Below are 23374 nucleotides of genomic sequence, written 5' to 3' on the forward strand. Positions count from 1 at the left end.
TCGTCCCTTTAGAGAACTTGCCAGCAGATGTTCAATAAGCCGATTTTTAATTGCAAAAATATAAAAAATGAAATAAAGGAAAATATTTTAATGAACATTATAATAGCTTATTATTTTAATGGAATATCAGATCAGTTAATTAGGTTACGTACTATTATCTTGTTCTATTCATTAATATCGCCCAGTTAAAGTTCAGAGTATTTAAAGTTTGGGGCTTTCTTAAATTTATTTTTGCCCATTTCTTACATCTCCTAAAAAAGAATATATTTTTTAGATTTATCCACAAAACATAGACCTGGGATATACAAATTGTTAATTTGATTATTTTTAAAATAATATTCAAAACTTGTTTTTGTTACATTTCTTTCAGTGTACCTACTAGCTCCGGTTTTTTTGATTAAATTTTTTAAAGTTATGCAGAAATGATTCGGGTCTGGAGCGTTGCCTTTGCGCTGCCATTTGCTTTTTTGGATTTATCTTTCATCTTTGGCAAAGTGTTTCACAACTATTTCACTGCACTTGAGAGTGCAATGTGGAAGGGGGCGTGGCATAAGGGACGATAAGCGGGGAGGGCGTGGCGGTGGAGTTGCGCTGAGTTGGGTAAAAATCTTTCGAACAACTCCCTTTACCGTTGGCGCTGTTATCGAATTAAATACATACAGACAGACAGGCAGACATATATAGAGGCAGCAGGCAGCAGGCAGCAGGCAGCAGGCAGGAGGCAGCGCCACAGGGCGATCAATGTGCAAATTTATGGAGCGAAAGGCGGTACCAGTGGGGCGGTGGGGTTGACTGGGCTATAGGTGGGCTGGGCGGTACGGAGGCCAGGCAACAATTTTGGCAGCCGAGCACGTGAATTGAGTCCAAAATTTTGCGCACTTGTGCAATGATAGCGAACCACCGAAAGCCAAAACCAGCAGCATCAATCCTAGGGAAAACTGCCCCCCATCACCCCCTCGATTTCCATGACCCTCGCACTCTCTATGCAGCTACTCCAAAAACCCGAAGCCAGGTAAACCATGTACTCCACCAATTGCATGTATGTATGTATGTAGCTGCCTTAAATATGCACATAGGTGTGGGCAGGGGTTGGCTTTTGGAAATGGAAAAGGGGGAAAATAGGGTTTCCCCGGGGGCGGCGAGCGTTGGCCATTTGGCGCTGCTGATAGCCAAAAATATTAGTCATTGCCTTTAAGTTCTTTGGCTTTTGATTAATGCTGAGGACATCTCTCAGGCATTTGGTTTGGAAGGGGAATGCTCTTGGAAGAGGTAAGTCTTGAATTCTATTTTGTAATAGAAAACCAAAAAATATTTAAAACAAATATTTAAGAAGCGCATCTACCTAAGTAGATATCTTTATCAAAGACTCAGCTGAATAAAAGAGCCACTGAAAGTCAGAGAGGCAGAGATAGAGCCGCTGAAGAACAGCAAGCATAAGGAGAAGCCCTAGCCCCCTATTTTTTATCGTCTGCAACTAACAAAACAGTGGCAATCGAATCAATTCCCGTAATATCCGAACATGACAACTCATTAGATCCATAATAGATAATTGAAGCATCATCATCGTGGCGCGGCGGCCATCATCTTCAGCCTGCAATGGAATCCCATGGAGAATGGCCAAAAAGTTATTGAACTGTTGCCATTACGCTTCAATTGATTGTGGAGTGCCAGGGGCAGGGTGACGCGGGGTGACTGACTGGCCAATTATGCCCCCGATGCGGGCGGGGAGTTGGTATTTTCGGTTGGGAATGGCCATGTCCGCTGTGAGAGCTCCTCCTTATCGCCAGTGCACATTGCTCATGTCCATGTCCACGTTAGCGACGCCTCGCGACTCGCGACATTTGCCAAAAAAGGAGGCGTATAACCCCTCCGATTCCCGCCAAAATCCAGCCACCCCACGTCCTTCAAGCCCAGCAGCCTTTCCTGCTTTCCAAACGCTGAACAAAATCTTTGTCCACTAACGATGGCATTTCAGTTTAAGTAATTGAAAATTTGTATACATAGATCTCTATAAAAGTTATTATTTATGATCTTAATACATGTATTTGATGACTTTCAGTTTCCCAATATATTAAAACACTGCAATTCTCTAAAATATTTCTCTCAGTGTGCCCAAACAGCGATAACAGAGCATCAACCTCGCTCGAGACAGAAAGCAAAGAAAGAGTTTCGTGACTGAGGAGGAGCTTGAGGCGGGGACAAGGGCGGGAAAGAAAGGAGAAATGAAGAAAGAGGCAAGAGGGTGAGGAAAGGGAGGAGGAGTGGACCAGTGCATCTGCCACGTGCAGCACTTGATTTAGTTGCGGCAAAGAGTCAACGACATGCGACCAAGGACCATGCACCAGGCAATTGAAATTAACATTGGCCTGGCCAGGGGTCACCCGGTGACCCCCTAGTTCTTCCTTCGTCTCCTCGGTCTCATCCTGCAGGAGTCAACACTCACTACCCCACCACCCACCAATGCCCACCCTTCAACCGCTGACAGCTCATTTCACTTTCTCAGTACTTGCGAAGGATTCCCCTTGCGAGATTCGACTCCGTAATGAAAACATAAAAATCCTCCCATATATGTGTTTTTGTGTGCAACCGAAATTAATTTCCATTTCGTACATTTAATGGAATTTACTTGTTGTCTGTCAGCCCAAAAGGCTTGGCCAGGGGGTCGTTCTTCTGCGACCGATCCTGCTCTCGTCTCTATATATATCCCTCGAAGGCCTGCAATCCACTGCAGTTGGTTATTTCGGTTTTGGGGCTGTTTGTTTGATGCCTGTTTGTCACTTGTGGCCTAATTGCAAGTTCGGAACAAGGGCATAGAGGACATCTAGAGTTGGTGGTGGTGGCGGCTATACAGAAACCTGAGGCAGGTGTTATTTTTGGGAACCAAAGAACTACTATGAAGTCATCAGAGTTTTCATTTTCTAACCAAAATTAGTAACATTAACAGACTAAGTTTCACAGTGAAAGTTTAACCTTTAACCATAAGTACTCCTATATCATTATATATATTCTTACTTATCAATCGGTCTCTTTATTGATTTGATATCAATCACCAAAACTTTCATTGCTTTTTACTTTAAGAATAAAATAGTAGCAAAACCGACTTGAAATTCAAACCGAATCGAATCGATATTAGCATTTTAAAACTCTTCTTCTGCCTCCTTTTTATTTCAGAATTTTATTTGTGAAATTAATTAATTCAATAAAAGGGAAATATGCAATTTATGGTGGCCATAAATTTCTTCATACACACTGAGAGGGTGGCGAAAATGGTATGAGAAGTGGGGAAACTCGAGCTCGGGCAGGATTCGTGCCTTGTCTTGCACTTGGCCAATATGTCTGTGCATAATTTATGCGCCATCTTTTAAATATGTTTGAAATTTTCCCAACATTCAATGCGAAGTTTTGTGCACTCAAAGGCTGGCCTACACACACACATACATGTACATACACGAGTGTGTTTATTTGCCCAGGCATATGTGTGTGTGTGTGTGTGTGTGCATATTGAAATCATTAGATCCCGCAGAGAAAGCAATTTGATTTAATTTACTTATTTATTTTATTGGAGTGCCAATTGAAAGCTTTCTATTTCAAAGAGACCAAGCAAACTTATTTTCAGCGTAATCTTATAAATTCTGTTATATTTATTTTGTTAATATTATTGGGTTTGCTAATCACACAGTCAGGTGTCGTTTCGTTATTTTATCTCTGTGTTGAGGTTTTTCTGCACTTTCTAAGATGCATAAAAGTCCATAAATCAATAATAATGGCTTTTGGGTCATTTAAAAACTTTTGGAACCACTTTCTATGCCCGTCACTCCGTAGCTTATAATATTATATTAGTTTAAAAGTTTGTATCAATTAGGAGGAAACGTTTTTAACCATAAGGACCAGCTACTACCATGTTCGTCTGTCCCTGCAGTCAAATCTTAGGCTCAAAAAACTTGATAAGCTTTGATATCCCATCAATCTACGAAACCTATTTCGAATTGGAAAGTTATATCAGAATTTGTTTTAGTTTATGATTTTGATCAGATAAATACTTCGTCAGCAACCAACTATAAGGCTGCTTTCAAAAATATTGTTTACGTAAAAGGTAAACATCAAGAAACCAGTGTGGCCAAAGATTAAGCTTTCAAATAATAACGAAAATAAAAAAATACTAAAATACCACAAAACTGTTATTTTCAATAAGAGCAGGTATTCCAACACTATTTTTTAAGAACATTAAATAAGATCTACTAATAGATGGATTTATAGAAGTTACAAATGTCGTTTTCTCATGCTTACCTATCAATTTTAAAATGAAACGACCAAGTTAACGGTGTGTTGGGTATCTGATAGTCGGTGCCTTTGGAAATTACTTTCCTTCTTGTTTTTTTGTACCATTTTTTGGTGATATTTGTTGTCCTAAGCGGAGAATTACCTCCCCTAGAGTTGCCTCCTCTCGGGATTATCATTCTTTACCGCCCGCTGGGTTCTGCTCTGGATGGGATGGGACTGGGAAACTGGGACTTAACCAACCTTCCCTGATGCGTGCCAGGCAGAAAACCAAATGACTGATGGCTGGTTAATTGTCTGGCCATGGCTTTTGTTCTTTTTCCCCCTCTGTGCCTTTTTTTCTTTTTTTTTTTTGAATGTGTGTTGTTTTTTGTGCAGCACTCCTGCTGCTGACGCTTGAAACATTAGACTTAGACGTGGCACAGATATAGTACGACTACGACTACGAGTACGAGTGCGGAGCTGTAACTGCAGCTGAAGATGAAGCCGAACGTACAACAACATCAAAGACAATGCACACATGCACTATACGAGGGGATACGAGGGGAGGGGGTCAACTCGATGCAAGCCCATCCAGTAGTAGCAGACTTTGGTAACTGGGTTTGGCTAAAATAAAGAAGATAGGGCAGGGGACGAGAGCTCAACTCCAGGCTACCCAATCGCTGGCAAATTTCAGAGCTGAAATTTCAGTTTCCCTAATTCTGAGTCTTGTATCACATGGGGATGATAATCTGTAAGCACTATTTGACCCTTAGCTATCGGAGTTTCTTTGTCTTTTACAGATACTTTGCTGGCAGAGGTCTTTTAGGAAATCCAAATCGAGATAACATTGCCAAATAAACATGGAATAAGCTGTTTATTCTTCAATTAAGATTTAAATAATGGAAGTGATTGTCGTACCAAACTAATTAAATTATAATTGGAAACCAAGATAAAGAATCACAGATTAAATAAAGGAGAAACAACTAACTAACAGAAGCACAAGATGTACAAAGGGGTCGCGTTGGGCGCCAAAAATGTTGTCCAACAACATATGATCATATAATTTGCAGAAGCTGATTATTATTTAAAAACATTATAGTTTGTAAAGTAAATGTTTTTCGTTTTGCATCGCATGGTAGTTTTTAAGGATGTTCCAGAGTTCGTCTTAGACTCGGGAGTATCGCCTCCTCTGTGGGTTATTTGTACTTTTTGTTGGCCACGTTTCACTCGGATGTTCTAGCTGTTATTGTTGTTGTTGCGCCTTCATTTTGTTGGTTTTATGCGTGCTGAAGCGAGAAGCGAGAAAGGGGGAACGCCGAGGAAGAGAGATAGCCAGAGGAGTGAGTGAAAGAGTTTCGGGAAACAAATGGCAAGAAAACACCGCATGGCGATGATTGTGATGACGACGATGTTTTCATTGTTTTGTTACGCTCGCTTTTCATACAAAACTAGCCCCAGTCCTCCACGTTTTTCCTCTTTTGGAGCCTTCGCGCAGCTGCCAGCTACAATATTTTACTGACTGTTTGCTGGCTTTTCTTTGCAATTTTGATGCTATTGCTGAACACAAAAAAGAGAAAACAAAAAGTGAGGCCCGACTTGAAATAAACGAAGTTCCTAACACTCTGAAAAGATTTTCTTGCTTAAATATTTGAAACGAATGACTTGAAGCTGCAAATCAAAAATGTTTGTCCTAGCATCACGATCTTTGGTGGTAAGATATCTTAAATTCTTCAAAGAAAATGTAAAATATATTAATTTACTCTATCATTACCATCACTTACCTTTGAAGCTTGGAACTTAGTTTTAAACTCGATTTGAGGGATCTTCTGGAACTTACAAGACCACCGTTTAGGGCATTCGAAACAACCGAATGGAGCAAAGAAAGAGGAGCGGAGAGAGAGGGAGAGAGGGAATAGGGAGAGGGGGATGGACTGAAAGAATAGAAAGGGGCGGAGAACAAAGGGGGCGGGAGCTTTGGAAGGCTTTTTAAACCGAAGCAGGAACAGCAGGAAGCTATGGAGGGATATGCTATATAGACCGGGTGGCATGCAGGACGATGGAAGATGGAAGATGGAGCTGGCAATAACGATGACTGGGAACGATGCAGCGGCAGTGGCAACAACAATTTTTCAAGCACTTCCGAATGTTGCAATAGAAATCTGCATTTTTAATTCGTGTGTGTGTGTGTGTGTGTGTGTGTGTGTGCCTGTATGTGTGTGACAGCATGTGTGTTTATGGTGAGTATGTGTTACTGTTGATTTCTTCTCGTTCTTCGCTTTGTTGTTGTCGTTCGCCTGCTGTTGTTGTGTTTTCTTAGGCTTCAGATTTGAAGCAACGACTTTTGGAGTACACTGAAAGTAATTTTGGTTGGATATATTTTTTAAAAATTTTAATTTTCAATATTAAAAATAGTTTTGTTAACTGAAAAATATTTTAAAAAATGTTTATATAAATTGTTATTTTTTTTAAATAACTAATATTTTCACTAAATTATATAAATTATTAAAATTAACTTATTTTTTGCTAAGGTAAATATCTATACAAATCAATCAAGTCTATCCATTTTTCCAGTGTATTTGGTGCCTGGTCCAGCGCCATCTAGCGGTTACTGGCCATGCCTCTGTATGCGTGTGCGAGCCCATGTAGTTGTGTGTGTGTATTAGCGTCCCAGTTCTTGTAGCGTTTGATGTGCCTGCTGTTGTTGTAGCTTTTGTTGCTGGTATGCTGCGCCATGTTGTTTGCAACTTCCTCATGCTCGGCACATGACCCCTACCCCTGCCCCTGCCTCTGCCTCTGCTCCTTGCCACAACCTCCTCGCTTTGAGTCCATTTCGGGTGAAATTGTTGGTGAAATACGGCATAGAGTTGCAATTTTGGTTAATGATCTACGAAGTACTTTGCGGGGGGCGGGTTAGATATAAAAGCATTATCTATTACATTTGAAGATCCCACTCGTTCGCAGTGGAAAGTACAGTAGACAACCGCAAGGGTGAACTTGGTAGTTGAAAACTTTGTTGTGATTTTGGGATCATTTACAAGAATGGGGTTTAAGGGTTCGATAGAGGTAAAGTTTCCAGTAATTTTAAAAATGTTTGCAATATCAAAAAACTAAACTTTAACATGTTTCCTTCGCTCATTTTCTTTCCTTCCAACATTTCAAAACTGAGCTTTCCAAAGTCCCAAAAGAGCTCCCCAAGGAAACTCTACGAGAAGTCGCCACATCAGGTTTTCTTTTTTTTAGGAGGGGAGGAGGATTTAAGAGCAGTATCCTGAATCCGTTGGGTGCCATCCCAGAAATATCATCTCCACTGTCGTGGATAAGCCGACTTTTTGTACATTTTCCGTTCATTTTGTCTTTGGTGCTGGTATTTATTTTGTATTTGGTTTTTATTTTCTGTGGAGCGAATGGCTGTGCGTTTGGTGGTTAGCATTTGATTGTGATATGCACACAAAAGCGGATTATTCTTGACTCTTTAGCAGCATCATTTATGACATGCAACAATAACAGTGGGGAAAAGCGGACCAGCGGGAAATGGAAAATGGGGGATGCGAGCAAATGGTGGAGTGCAGCAAATGCAATTTCGGTTAGTGGCCACAATTTTGTTTAGAATTTTTGGCCCTACCATTTTGTATTGTCTCGCATTCCAGCTCCACGCTCCCATGCATTGTAGTTACATTATGCTTACATATTTGTGCCATTTCCCCTACAGAAAATATATCTATCTATATATCTATATAGATAAAGTGTAGAAAAAACAGGCAATTGTGGAATTGCAACCGCAAAAAGCTGCTTAAGTTATTAGTTATTGTTATCAATAATATATACAACTAACTATAACTATCCATCGACATGGAGTTTGGTAGTTTGGTAGTTTGGGCTGCACACGTTCATTACTGCAAATTTGTGCTGAATAAATTTAATTGTTTTTCCATCATAAATTACCGTGGCTCGCATATCCGTTGATAAAAATTGAATTGCGTTCTAATTGCGAAACGAAATCAAATTTCGTGCCATAATTAATTGGAAAATGTGCGCAAATTGTTTAGGGGCTTAGGGATTTCTTGCTATTGATCTGGTTTGCTTTTAATATGGCTATCCAACACTGTCAGCCCAATGGAGTTTTAAGCCATTTCACGGAGTTAGTGGTTAGTGGTTAGTGGAAAAAGAGCGTCGATTAACTATTAAATACAGAAATCTATTTGAACTTCAAAGTATTATTTTTACTTTCAGTGTGTAAAGAACACAAAATTCTTCAAAAACCATTTACCAGCACTGTTTGCCTTAAAATACTTTTATTTATATTTTTATTAACTTCAAAAGAAACCCTCCTTCTAGGGTAGCTAAAACGTTCAAGGCATTATTAAAGCCCAAAACTAAACTATTATTATTAACAAAGATATTTTTATATCATATACCTTTCCTTTATCATTTACCAACACTCTTTGCCAGTAGATACACTTCTCTGCACTCTGATTAACTTCTAGAAATCATTCCTTCTTAGTAAAAGCCTCCGCCAAGGTGTGAACGAAAAGGATAAGGTAGCTGGGTATATAAAGTAGGAAGAAAAGTGGTGAGTAGAGAGGGTCCGAGTCAAGGGGGATTGGGAGACAGAAAGTAGACATAGATCCAACAGGCGACGTCGGCACTTTTGGTCCACTTGCCCGGCAATTGGACCATTTCGTTGAGCGCTTCACAGCGCTCAAGTTGCCTTGGGTTTGGGATTGGGAATGGAAATGGGCAAGGGATTGGGTTTGGGTCTGGCCAAAAGAGGTAGGGATCCCAGCTGTGCTGCCAGCCGACTGCCAACGACATTTAGCCCACTTTTTACGCAGCAGCGGGCACCACAGGAATCAGAGTACGGGATGGGACCACCATCCATGCCCAGAAGGTACCCACCGTGTGACCCCACTTATGTACCCCTTTTCATACACTTGAAAAAACAAAATCAAAAACTGATAATTTGGCATGCCAAAGTGTCAATATTCTAGCAGTTTGAAGTTGCTACTCTCCCGATTTTATGTTAATTTTTGTGCATTTATTCATATCTAAATTTATTACTTTTAAACTTAATACATCAGTTTTAAAATTTGGAGTTCAAATATCTCATTTCTCCCATGATATATATCTATGAACTTGCCTTTAAACTATAAAAATGATATTAAAGAAGACTATAAAAGTCTCAAACTACACTCCTAAGTAAAGTTCCTTAAAAATTATGTTTATTTATGTTTTTTCCTCAAACAGGGAACAAATAATGAATAACAAACTAATCCATTTATCTGTATTTTGGAATTCATTTCATTTAGATTTAAGTTCAAAAAATATTAAGAATATTCCCACACTATTTAATACAATTTTTTAATATTTCCTTGCATAATATTACTTTCTTAATATTATCTTAAAAACCTCCTTTTTCCCAGTGAATGTCCTTAATTTTTGCCAGAGTATGTACATAAAGTTCCCCGTAGTTCGGCCGTTCAAGTAGTCAGTCAAATTGGGATTCGGTTGTGGCTTTTTGGGGTCACCTCGCCCAATGCCTCGCCACTCCTCGCTACTCCTCACCAGAATCTCCAAATGCAATCCACTTCGCCTCGGCGATTGCCTTTTGCCGGTGCTTTCGGGCCGTTTAAGATGCAGATAATGCTAATTAATTGTATTGATTAGCTCATTATATCATTAGCTGGCAGCGGACTGGCGAACTGGCGAACTTGCCCCGGGCGCCTTTTCAATGTGCCATGCGACGACAATAAGTTCCGACCGCAGCAACAATGCATGCACAAGATCCTTGGATGCAGATCCTTGTGCGTTTCTGCATTGGATTTTGTGTGCCGTCTGCCGTCTGCTGTCTGCTGTCTGCCGTGTTGCTTGGGGCCGCACATTCATATAAATAAACTTGTCTAAATTGCAGTTACCGCCCCAGGGCCATGGCCAAAATTGTGTGCAACACCGAAAACTTAAGTGGGCTTGGGGTATGGAAATTCGGGCGGTATGACGAAAATCTTCGGGGCACGGTTGTGTGTCCAAGAGCTTTGTTCTAGGTTCCGGTGGCCAGTGAAATCCGGTACAGTTGTAGAGGGATTATGTGACCTCCTGGAAAATAGCTTTTCGCCAGGTAAGACACCAATTGGGATCACAATTCACCACTGACCTCCAGCCACAGGGCAATAAAAATGGCTAATTGAGGAATTTACTTCAGTAGCTAGGTTTTTCGGTTTCATTTGCTAGGCAATATGTTGGTTATATAAGAAAAATAAGTAAGTTAGTTAGTTAAGTTAAGTTAGCTCTGTAAGCTGAAGAACGAACTTGTTTTCGATTAGTCCATCTTAAGTCCTTTTAATCACACTCTTCCTTACTTCACTTTGACAAAAATTAAGTATTTTCTGATAAGTTTATGTTAAAGTTTCCTTTATTTACTGTTTACTGTTAGCCAGAGCCACCTGTACTTCATATATCCTGTTCATTCCATTCATTAGATCCTAAATCGGGGACTCGAGTGATTTCTTTTTGTATTCTTAGCTGCCTTTGCGACTCTGTCGGGGTTGTCAGGTGTTCGTCGCCCGCTCCTTCTGCTTGTCCATAAAGTTTTGGCCAACTTTTTGGAAACAAGCTGCATCGTCCTTCGTCCTTTATCCTTGCCCCGCTCCCTGCCCAATGTCGTCGCTAGCATCGTTAAGGCGTATCCATCATAATATCTATCGGGGGGGGGCGAGGGCTCTACTACCGTATACTGCCTCATCCGAATAATTCATTTATATTAATACATCCTGCAGAGCAACAGTCAAGCTCACTGCGAACGAGACGGGGATAGATATAGATATAGATATAGCTTCAGATATAGAAGAAGCCGAGGAAGAAGTATTTCAATTTGTATTGCCAAGTGTCTGGCTCTATCTGTCTCTCTCTCTGGTAGCCTCTCCCTCTCTCCCTCGCACTGTCTGCAGTTGCAGTGCTCGACTTTGCCTCGTCAACAGCTTAAAGTTTGAATTGCTGCACACGGAGTCACTAATACACTGCGGGAAATTCCCTAAACTTTGTTACCATTTTAGCTTCAAATGTTGAAGTAATGTATCCGGAATAAATATATATCCATATCCAGTAGATACTTTGAATATATTTTAAAGTTTTATAATAATCTCCGAATATCTCTCCTTTTTTGCAGTGCCTTTTTCCGCCTGGACAACCTGGCCGAAGGTTGGCACTGGGATGCAGCTGGCTGAGGAGGGGGGTTAAAAATGGGGCCGTCGATGGAGGAGGATTACAGGATGCAGGACGCCACCTTTTGCAGCTGCTTCCATGTGTTCATGGCGCAAATAATCGCCGTCATCAACAACAACAAAAACAAGATGGCAGGACAGGATCAGGACGACAGGATTGGGTCCCCGGTTCCTGAGGACACCAGAGGGTAGCAAGGGATAGCACGGGATAGCAGGGGGTGTGCAAAGATGAGTTGAGAGACGTTGACGCTGACGCCATTAGCACCGAGTTTTGCAGCATCAACGACAAACTTTAAATTGTTGCGTCATTACAATTCGAGTTGGGGCTTCTGCGGATAGAGGGGTGAGGGGAGGGGATCAGCTGAAATGTTGAGCAACAGGAAGCCGGGATATATATTCTGGGCCTAGCCAAGGCATAAATGCTCCTTGCCAAAAGGCGAGAAAAGAAGAAGTCTTGTCCCCGTTTGCACCAGTGATTGATGTTGCACTTTAAATTTCTGTTCTGTCAGTCGGATGCGCACACACATGCTCCCTAATGACCAGGTGCCACAAATGGTTGCATTCTTGAAAAAAAATAAACACTGCTTATTTTCCACTAAAATGTTGCAAAGGCAACATTCCCCCAAAGGCATTAACTTCTATTTTCTTCCAAGTCGCCGGGAATGTCATTTGGCCAAATGATATGGGGATATAACATATTTATGCTCCCCAGCTCCCGTTCTTACTTACTTTTTGGTTACAATTTTAAAGGGTTAAAGTGTATTTTAAAGAAAATTATTTTATAAAATATATATTCTTTCTAGATTTATCCCTATAAAGGTTACGGAAAGGGTTTAACGGGAAGTAACTTTCATTCTAGAAACTTTAAGTTCTTTTTAGTTTTATGAAGAATGGCTTTCTAAAGATTTCAAGCCTTAAAAATAATTAATAAATTTGTGTAAACTAAAGAAAACCTATCTAACTTTAAGCCATAAAGAAGGGCAATGCATTTTTATAGTCGCAAGGGCATGTACAGTCCGCTGCCCTCTGCCTTTGTAATCATTTAAATGAACAAATTATAAATTACCCCAATAATGGGCTCGGGAGCAGGACAAGGAAACCGACCAGGATACGGAGACAGGAGTCAGGAGTCAGGAGTCAGGAGTCACGTCCAGGCACACATATATTCTATATGCATACACTCATATATGCTGATATATATACATACATATATGATATATATATATGATGCCATATATTATATATTGCGGCGATTGCATCGCAACGACAATTTTGGCTCATTATAAATTTGCCTTAATTTTAATGCAAAATGTCTCTGCCGCAGTCTGTCTATCTGTCTGTCTGTCCGTCCCTCTCTCTCTCTCTCTCCCTCTCTGTCTGTGTGTGTGTATATGGCCGTCTCTTTCGGCAATGTGTATGTCTGGCACAGTGCCTTACATTTAATGCAACCAAACTCCAGCTGGCATCGGACTGCGATTTCTGAGTCGAAACTGGGAACTGGGAACTCCAACTGAACTCCTCGCCACGAATTGCATTCAACTGCAGCCTGCAGACCGAGCCATCCATCTGACCCTCTCCCTCGCCCACGGGATCTGCCCTCTCCTTCATTCGCTGTAGGTAATCATGTTGCTGACAGCATTGTTGCCACACAGTCCACTGTTCCTGATACCCAGCGAAAATCTCAAGGAGAAGTCTGAACAGGATTCAAAAAAAGAGGATAAACTTTTTTTTTTAAATTTTTATCTCTAAAAGTTCAAGGGTTTTCCAAGGATATTCAGTACGTAGAAAGATATAAATTAACTTTAATATATTTTTGAAATAAATTAACAAAAAAGAATCATAACTGGGTAGTTTCAGCCTCGAATAGCCCATAAATTTCCTCCACGTTGTATGTTAAAATTGTTGCACGACAATGAGCAGGCTGCCGCCAAAAAAAGAAGAAAAAAAGAAAGGGAACAAAGATGGGGAGAAGAAAAGAAAAGCCAGCAAAATGCACATGCCACGTAGTTATGCATATGTCGTTGTCCCAGGACCACCGATCCCCCGATTTCCCCCCAGGCCCGCCGCCACTGTACGTGTGTTCCAGGCAATTCACAAATTGAACGTACGAAATCACATTAGCCCCAACGTCAGCCCCAGCCCTCAGCATCAGCTCCAGATCCTGTCTGTCCTTTCAGCATCTTCGCTTGTTGCAGCGGCTCCTTGGGGAAAATGCCCCTTGCCCAAACACTAGCAGGCCCAGTTCCCGGATCCTTAAACGGAACAAAGTACACTTTGAATCTATATTCCATCCCTGACGTTAGCATGCTTCGTCTTAGTTATTGATTACATTACAGAACTTCGAGTTTTCATCGAGAAATATGAACTGCTGATATCGATAACAGATTTTTTTCATCATCTTAAAGTTGCACATCATAGGGAAAGCTATTTATACTTTCAGAGCTATTTATGCTTTCAAGAAAGCATATTTAGTTTAACCAACTTTCAAGCTTCTACTTTAAAGCACATCTCTTCTATTTTGAACCATTTTAAATACAGCAATGTATTATTTATCGTGTACTGGGACTATTTTGGCCGAACACGTACGGAGCCGCTGGCATTGGCCAATTGGCCTGGTCTAGGCCCTTCTTGGTCCTGCACCCCTCATACATGTATATATATATTCTATATGCCCCTCTGCTGCGACGACGTGCTGCAGCAAAAGTTTTCCTTGTCTATTGATTTGAATTTGAATTTTTCGCCTAATTGCAAAAAGTGAGCACAAAGTGAAACGAGCGAGCGAGAGAAGAAACGAGAAGAAGATAGGGCAGAAGACAGAAGGATAAAGAGAAGTTCACCATTTTGGCCAGTAAAGGAACTTTAGTAAATTTTTGATTTTTGATTAAATTGAAAATTTAAAAGATTTCATTTTTATTATGACCATCAAATTCCCCCTGCGGCCAACTTTCCACTCATCTAACCTGCCACAGGCAATGTTTACCCAGTGCTGGAAATAATTCCCCATAAATTCCAATATTAATTGATTAAAAAACAAATGCCAAAATCTAAACTGAGCCCCCGGGGAAATTTCAAATAAATTTGCACACTTTCGAGGCTTAGGCAGGAGTGCTTTCCCTGAGCGAAGTAACTTAAAATGGTAAACAGCAAATGTAGTGGCAAAAATTTTGAAATAAAAAATTAAACAATTCCTGCGATGTTTGCTGATAACTGTATTTCGCTTTTCCCCCTTATAAAATGTGCACTTAAATTCAAAATTGTATTTACTTGACCCTTCCCTTTTCCTCTCCGCATTCCTTGTCCTTGTGCATCAACAATTGTTTTTTGGTTTCTTTTGTTGTAATTTTGAAAAACATATTTATTTAGCTTGAGGCCGAGGCAAAAACTAACTGTTTCATCCTAGCTAGGAGTATGTGTACAGTGGTGGGTAAAGTATTAGTGCCAGCTAATGAAATGTTCATAGAAAATCTTAAATTGCAATATTCTGACTGGGAAACTTTATTTTTACTTAAGAGAAAGCATTTCCAAAATTCAATTTGATATTTAATTTATTTTTGCTTAATTACACAAGCTATATTTTGCGAACATCACTTTTCGAACTCGCAAAACTGTTTATAAAAACTAAACATACATATTTGTGTATTGCTTAGAGCTATTATCCTGCCCGCGACTGTACATGAAGTCGGTGTGTTTTGTGCATTTTCAATGCAAATATTTGCATCTGTGTCCGTGTCCATTTGTGTGTTTGCTCGGATCAGAGCGATATATAGAGCACAATGTAGCATATATAGGCGTACGTATAAACATAATATCGCATATCGGGCCAAATTGTTTTTATAGAATTTGTATATTTTCTGCAAATGTGCCAAGCAAACATTAAACGCATAGATAGATGTATAAATATCATAATAATAAAAATGGAAATCAGAATCGGAATGGGAATGGAAATGATAAGAGACGGGGGAATATTTTCCATGGGCTCGCATAGTTTTCGAATTGATTTCACAAGTGCCGGCCAAACAACTCCCGAAAGTGGGCGTTACGGTCCGAGTTTATTGAAAAGAAAGAGAGGCCGCTAAAGCGCCGGAAAGAGATGGCAATAGACGGGGTGTAGTAGTAGAGAGAGGGAGAGCAACAAGCGGAGTGTCCGCCCACGCAACAAGGTAATCAAATGCAATTGAAAAACCAGCGCAAAAAGTTTATCCTTTGGCTTGCCTTGAACACAAGCGTTCCCGGTTCTCCTTCCGGGCCACCCCTTTTTCAACCCGGTTCACCCACCGCCACCCGGACTTTACCCGTTCCCGCTTCACAACCGTTCCCTTCGATTTTTCACCCGGTTGCCATTGCAACGAATTTAATCAAAAGTTACAATTCCAATTGTCCGCAAGCGGGTCACTCGTGTTGCGTATTAAAAAAGTTCCACTGCGGTGAGACAGAGACGGCTACTACCCATAGAGCGAGAAGGGCACAGATGCACTCAGCGGAAATATGGAGTTACATTAAAAACTTTTCATTTGAATTTTTATTACAGAAATGTGCCCTTCAAATTTACAAAGAAATTATCTAGAATTTTAAAATATCAAAAAATATTCCCAATTTATAACATTAACTGCCTTTTTTTTTTGAGTGTAGCGGAAAAGAAACAGAGATGGGGCGAGAGATAGAGTCGGCGTTTCATATCCGTGTTCTATGTAGGCCAAAAACAAAAAGGACGAAAAGGAGCGGCAGGAACCGGAGCGAAGTGAGCCAAAAAGTTTGCCCGCTTAAATTGCAGCGATTGCAATGAACCGGACGGACAATCAATGCCGATTTTTGCCACATCTATCTCGCCCTGTCACTCCCGGCAGCCCTCTCAGTCGCACCATAGAGAAAGCGAAACGGTATCGAAGTATCGATAAAATCGAATCATTTGCGGGCATCTACAAGTGCGTTTTGAGTGCAAAAGGGGAAAAAGAAGGTTCATTCCCATTTGACTTCCTTTTTTCCTTTTGGTTTTCTCAATTGCCGCTGAAACGCGATTTAAATTTTGCTAAATGTATGGCATGTTGGATTTTTTGTGGATTTCATTAATTTACCAATTTGGTACACTGAAAACGTAACTTAAAAATGATCATAAAATCCATTTTTTAAAACTGCTCAAGGCCTGGTCATATTTTTCTAGGATTTCCAAATATCTCTCTACTTTTGGTGTAGAAATAAGCGAAGTATCCCACCGATTGTTGGTTTCCTTAAATGGAAGCAATTTTCTTGTCAACACTGCTTGTTTTGGTCATTTCCCCTGCCGTCCCTCTAACCCAACGACTGCTGTCCATCAGCGTCATTCAGCCAGCCCTAACTCTCCTCTGCAACCCATTCTTCCTTCGCCCTGGCATATGTGCCAGATCCAAAGTCGGGACGACTTTCCCTCTGCCGATAATGATGGGCCAGCCGAACAATCAATTAACGCACTGCCAGCCATCAAGGTTGCTGACCCGGGGGGCGGAGCGGTCTGGTCAGTGGGCGTGGCATTTGGCAGTTGACAGCGGGAAAGGGTGAAGCAGTGGGGTAGATGTGTGGCTGATATTTTGGGGAAATCGAGGGAAAGCTGGAGGCGGTTCCTTCATGGTCAGCCGCATGCAAAAGCGATTTGCCAATGCAGCCTCCTCTTGTCCATTTTGCCTTTCTTCTGCAGTTTCCTTTTCACTGAAAGGAGGTTTAACAGGCTTTAAGTTAAGCAACTTATTGAAGACTTGGGATATAGCAGAGATCGAGACTGAAGGACGCATCATCAAGGGAACAAAGACAAAGCTGACATGGAAATGCGGAATGCAGATGATAAGGAAATTAAATCAAGAGCCTTCGAAGGCGTACTAATTTTTGGTTTTAGGGTCTTTGCTTAAACTCATTTTAACAAGCATAAAGTGGGAATTCACTAACACATCAACATGATTTGCATTTTTTGTCAACCAAAAGCAGTTGAAAATCTTTTTAAAGCACCCTCTGAACTCCGTTTGGGCATGACTTTTTGATAGAAATTGAAAATAGCAAACAAATCTTTGACCGCCATGGATGCCAAGCAGCAGCTGCCGCAGCAGGACGTGAATCAAGATCGCGGCGAGTTGGCCACGAGCAGCAAGGACCTCGAACTGGACGGGCACGGAGAGGACCTGAGCTGGAACACCAGTTTGACCACCGTCTGCAGCAGTTTGCCATTGACCGCAAGGAGCAGCAAGGACCTCGAACTGGACGGGCGCGGAGAGGACCTGAGCAGGAACAACAGTTTGACCACCGTCTGCAGCAGATTCCCATTGACCTCAAGGATCGAAAGCTGGCAGCCGATGGACTCAGAGACTGCAAAAGAAACCTTCATAAATCCCAAATTGGAAGTGAAGAGTGAGCTAAAGGTCCAGCAGGCCGTGCTGGTGCCGCACGCAATTGAGCCCCTACAGCCTTGATATCACATTGAATAAATTCAAGTTACTTTTTGGAAATAGCTATTGGTATTCTTACAATAAAACTCTTTTGTTTTAGTATTTTTTTAGTTTACCTAAACACCACTGCGTATGAGTAATAAAAATGCTCATACGACATATTGACCATCAATTTAAAAAAACTTTCATTGGGCTCTTTCATTAAAATGCCCAAATTGAAGCCATTAAAGTGGCCCTGACTTCCGCCAGAGATCAACAAGCTCTATAAATTCCACACCGTCCAATCTAACACCTCTCCCATAATTGAAGGTAAATTAAGTTTGCTCTCCTCCACATTCGACGATTGAACTCGATTGACGCACATCGTTTGCTTTTCGGCATCGACGGCATGGCGGCCTCAAAAACGAAATTGCTATTTACAAACAATTTTACATATTTACGCGGCAACTGTTGACATTTTGCTATAAATTCACCCGGTCCTGGTCCACCTCGCGCCCTCGCTACCCCGCCTCCTTGGACGAAGACCAGGGCAAACAGAAGTACAGTGAGAAAAAGTAGTAATCTTAGAGAATATGCCAATATCCTATTATTATTTCACTTAAAAATAACTTTCTTTTGAAAACTGTATTTTTTAGCATACTTTTTCGGGCTGAATATTGCAATCTTACATATCTCTTAGAAGTTCATAGAAAATATATATAAATTGAAGAGTAAACTTAATAGTATAGTAGAACTACTTTATAAGCAACCACTACATATCAAATTTCTATAGTCACAAACTTGAAATATCGAATTTTTTATTTGCTAAATGGAAATGATTTACGTTTTAGTTTGATTTAAAATTTGTTACTTTAAACTACTAACCGGAATTATAAGTCCATTGCTCGCAGACTGCAAACATTTCCTCTAAGTGGAGCCCCAACTTGTGATGCAAAAACTGCCCCGAACTGACTGATGGCTGACTAGATGGATGGCTTCGCTCCGTTCCTCCGCTTCTTGGCCTGAAGTAGGAGCTGTTGCTGGACGCTTATTGTTAGATGGATGGATGGATGATGTGTAGCTGTTGCTCTTGCCATGCCTCTAGCCCCCAGCCCTGTGCCCAGTACATCCCTCGAAAGTGCAGTGTTGTTGCAATCTATACGGTATCTGGTGGAAAGTCCATGGCCAGGGACAGAGGGCCAGATAGAGTTGATGATTTGTGGCGCAAAATGCGAAACTGACAGCGCGCTTCCGCTTAAAGGAAATTGAAATCCTTCTTTGCACAAAATTGTTGACGTATTTACACACACTCCCACATCCATGCATACACACTCATATGCCGAGATAAACACACGCAGACACACACACACAGTGTCCTTTTTTTGGCAGTTAGTTTACTCACTGGTCGAGGACATGCGAACTCTGGCCCAAGGAAACTTCCACCTGCTATGCGGGCTCCTTTGTTGCGGAACTTGGCTAATTGGAACTAACTTACGGATTTACATTTTTAAATATTTTTGTTAGGCTTTAGAAATATTTCGAATAATAATTAATAACATTCATTGATTTTAAATAATTAATTTTAGAAAAAATTAAGATATGACTAAACTACATAATATTAAGATTTATTTCGTTTTATATTTACATAATTATAAGTTCGGCTAAAATATTTAACCTTTTCCCTTTTCTGAACTGGTTTTTGCTGACTTTTCGGCACTGAATAATGACACGAGGGACTGGGAAATGAGGGAGTTACAGTGCCCCTTCACTTCCGCCGGACATATGCCGATTATTTGCCCGATGTTGCCACCGCTGCTACGTGCCGCACTGCCGCCCATCCTCATTAGGCGTACAGCTGCAGCAACATCTGCAGCTGCTGCTGCAACTGCAACTTTGACTGCAACATGTAAGGCCCAGCACCTGGCTGCAACGGCAACGGTTTCATTTTATGGCAGCTAAAAATGTATAATTTGGGCATAATCCAAAGTTGTTTAAGTATTATAATAATACTTTTTAAATAAGTTGTCATCGTCTAAGGGGTATAAAAATAGAATAATGGTTATTATTGTTATTAGTATGGACATATTTTTGGCTTGCTTTTGACAGAAGGTACTATAAATGTAAACCCGTTACTCTTAGAGTTCCTTGAAGAATATGCAACAGATAGAAGGAAGCATTTCCGATTCTATAAAGTCGATTAAGACATGTCCATCTGTCCCTCTGTTCGTATGAAAGCTGAGATCTCAGGAACTATAAGAAAAACAAACTTGGCCATATGCCTTTCTAGCATATGCAAGGTGAATCCAAACTGTCTTACCCTATAACTCTAACTTTATATTATAAGACTTACAGTTCCCAATATTTCAGCGGTTTTCGTTATTGTGAGTTCAGAGTTAAAAAATATGTGCTCCTCCAAGGTTTCCTAAACAGATGTCTCCACAGGATTTATTTATTTTAATTGACGTTATTTAATTTACGTTTCTGTATAAAACAAAGATTCCTAATTATCACTGATTGATTGCCCAAAACCACAAATATGAAACGGAAAAGTTTATTTAATCTTTAAACATCTGATGAAGACCTTCACATTTGCAAGTTATAATGATAATAATCCTCACAGTATATTCTATGGTTTAGTTATCATAACCCTCATGATGCGCATCGTCACTAAGTAGATGCACCTGCAGTTCATTATGAGATGAGATTTAAAAACTCATATTGGATTGAATTGGAATAGATCCTAAAGAACCATAGGGGGAAAACATAGTAGGATTGTCATCCCTCGAACATTCCCTTACTAAGACGAGGTCCAAGAAACGGTCTCATTCATTTGTGAAAAACATCAATAGCCCTGGTTTAAAGTAATGAAAGCCATTTTGACATATGTATGTCAACCTAAGCTGCTCATAATTTTGTATTCCTGCTGAAGTGAGGACCTTGCTCTGGTTAGTTTTTTGTGCTTTGTGACATTAAATACAGATAATATCCGTACTTAAGATAGGTAATCGAAGAACCTACAAAACCCACAAAATATGAAGCCCAAATCTAAAGATAACAAGCCCTCGACTTTGGAGGCTGCGCTCAGTTTTATAATGAAGAAAAATCGCGATGATTTGGGCGGGAAACCTCGGCAGGCAATCGCCAAGATGGGAAAAACCCCATCGCCAGGGCCCTCGGGAAGCAAGAAACCCGCTAAACAGGGATTCTGGAAGGGCAAGAGGGACAATGACTGGGACCGACAGATGTACATGAATAGCATTACGATGCTTAATGATGGACTCCGCGAGAGAATTGAGCAGGCGGAAAAATCAAAGATTGCATTGATGGAATCGAACACAAGCCTCAAATCGGAGATTGAAGATTTGACCCGAATGAAAAAAGAATTGGATCAAATTCACAGGGAGAACTCTTGTCCGATCTGCCTTTCCCGGTGGCATCTCGATGGCGACCATTTTCCGATGTCTTTGAAATGCGGCCATGTTTTCGGGAGCAAGTGCATCCTCCAGCACTTGGAATGTCGCTTTGGTTGTCCCACCTGCAGGCAGCCGGTGCAGTTGTACTCACTACGCGGCCTCCACTGCTCATAATATAAGACTGGACTCTAATGCTTGTAAACGCTGAACTTAATACATTTACTATTTATAATACTAGTACATTAATTAAATCGAACGAGCTTATGATGCACTAATTACCTCTTAGTTAATATGGATATATGGCCTTACGATTGTACAATCACAGTTAAAAAAATATTAATATTGTATAAAACGTTTTTATAGGATGGAAAACCAAGAACTAGATCAGAGTTACCAAAGCTAAACAGATTAGAGGTGGAACAACGTCTGTCTGTTGTTTTGTATCGATTAATCGGCATATAAGCTATTGTTAATGTGTTTCCATCTTTGATTTCGTTTAGCTTTGGCCTCTCTAATGAAAAACCGTAATATAAAAAGTTTAGTATAAACAGATTCACACACCATAAAAAGAAGACCTTTATCAATTTACAAATTCATTGAAAATATATGATTGGATAGCAATTTTTAAGAAGCCAAAACACCCATGAAAAATTATATAATAAATATCATAGGGTGATGAGATACATAGAATCGATCGGATGGGCAATCCCCATTTGTAAAAATAACAACCTTTAGCGTCGCGATTTTGTTGCGACTCCAAACACCTTGGAGGCTCGATCCCGCCCAGGAACTTCATCGTACATTTTACCAATGAAGACGCTAACGGAAACCACATTGCCATTGCTGCTGAGCGCCTTACCATTCGAGCGGTTTCCAATGATCGGTTCAGTGGCAGAGTCCTTGTCCAGGTAGCCAAGGTTATTGTTTACGGAGAATACGGAAATTTTCCTCAATGATGAGGCCCTGCTCCGGATTGAAACCCCGCTGATCCCGCCCAGCAGCTTTCTGCCCATCACTCTTCCCACTTCGGATACGGCTGCAGATGTGGACACCATCATTTTAAGCTGGTGAAGGATCCCGCTATCTGAAGTACACCACCTTTAAGTCGATATCCCTGGAGAACGAGTTGAAGAGTTGATAGCCTAGGGCGTCCAGAGCGAAACCATTATTATTATTATATTTATTTGTTATTAATATCTCTTTTATTCCAATCGTCACAGATTCACATTTATAAAAAGACGCATTCTACTTTTTTGATCCGTGAGAGGAAAACCTAAAGACCATCCCGATCCCGTAGAGTGATGAACAGACGAAGAAAACGGAATGATCTGTCCTGAATGCTGCAAACTGAGGTATTGTTACCAGTCGATAAATACGAAATTTTGATTTTCTTTGTTTTCTTTTTGATAAAACTTGTTCTTTCTGCTCGGGCTTCGGACGTGAGCTAACATATTACTGAGACAGGCCGATCCTCATGTCCAGGCGTGGCCATTTTCCTTCCAGCTCTTCCAGCATAGTCCGGGGAGTCGTTGACCCCCTTCCTTGCTTCATGGAACTTCAAGGATTGGAACTCGTCTTTGTATATACCACGCTTCTTACTTCCCTTATACACTTTCTTGGTCTCTACTTTGGCTCTTCTGTAAATGGAGATTCGTTTAGAAGATCCGAAAATGAAGGTCAGGATAAGACTATGCAGTGTTCGCGGAAGGTCTTATGCCGTTTTGTTTCGCAATTCACTTTCTCACTCACCCCATTTCGGTAAAATGTTTGTTAAATATAATTTTAAAGACTCAAAAAGTGAAAATTTGATGTTACTTCTATGAAAGTCAGAATAGTTATGAGAGCTCATAGGATCGGTTCGTCATAAGGTGAAGTTTCGTTTAAAGTTGTTTTCAAAGGTCACTTAGTTTTATAAAAAAAGTAATTTTAAACAATTTGTAAAATGAAACGTATAATTCACATAAAGCTTAACACGGAGACAAGAGGCAGACGTTTCTAACTCTCCAAAATGGCTAACGAGTTTTCCGGTTAGATCCAGCCCATGATCTAGTTGGGATCTCAGGAACTATAAGATATAGAAAGTTGGAAGGCCAGAATAGTT

The 23374-nt window shown here is 40.5% G+C and overlaps 2 protein-coding genes and 1 pseudogene across 2 annotated transcripts; all 3 read left to right on the forward strand.

The window, feature by feature from the left end:
- Positions 1–11492: 11492 nt before the first annotated feature.
- LOC108109667 lies at positions 11493–11770 on the forward strand. The gene is given in 2 exon segments (XM_041819371.1): positions 11493–11693; positions 11696–11770. Coding segments are annotated over 2 exon segments (276 nt in total).
- A 5663-nt stretch (positions 11771–17433) lies between these two features.
- LOC108109662 lies at positions 17434–17983 on the forward strand. Its single transcript, XM_017218242.1, has one exon. The coding sequence runs from the start codon at positions 17516–17518 to the stop codon at positions 17903–17905; it is 390 nt and encodes a 129-aa protein (XP_017073731.1). The 5' UTR covers positions 17434–17515; the 3' UTR covers positions 17906–17983.
- A 2761-nt stretch (positions 17984–20744) lies between these two features.
- LOC108109628 lies at positions 20745–22431 on the forward strand (annotated as a pseudogene).
- The last annotated feature ends 943 nt before the right edge of the window (positions 22432–23374 follow it).

Source organism: Drosophila eugracilis, unplaced genomic scaffold, assembly GCF_018153835.1.
Source record: "Drosophila eugracilis isolate 14026-0451.02 unplaced genomic scaffold, ASM1815383v1 contig_649, whole genome shotgun sequence".
In the NCBI taxonomy this organism is placed as follows: Eukaryota; Metazoa; Arthropoda; class Insecta; order Diptera; family Drosophilidae; genus Drosophila; species Drosophila eugracilis.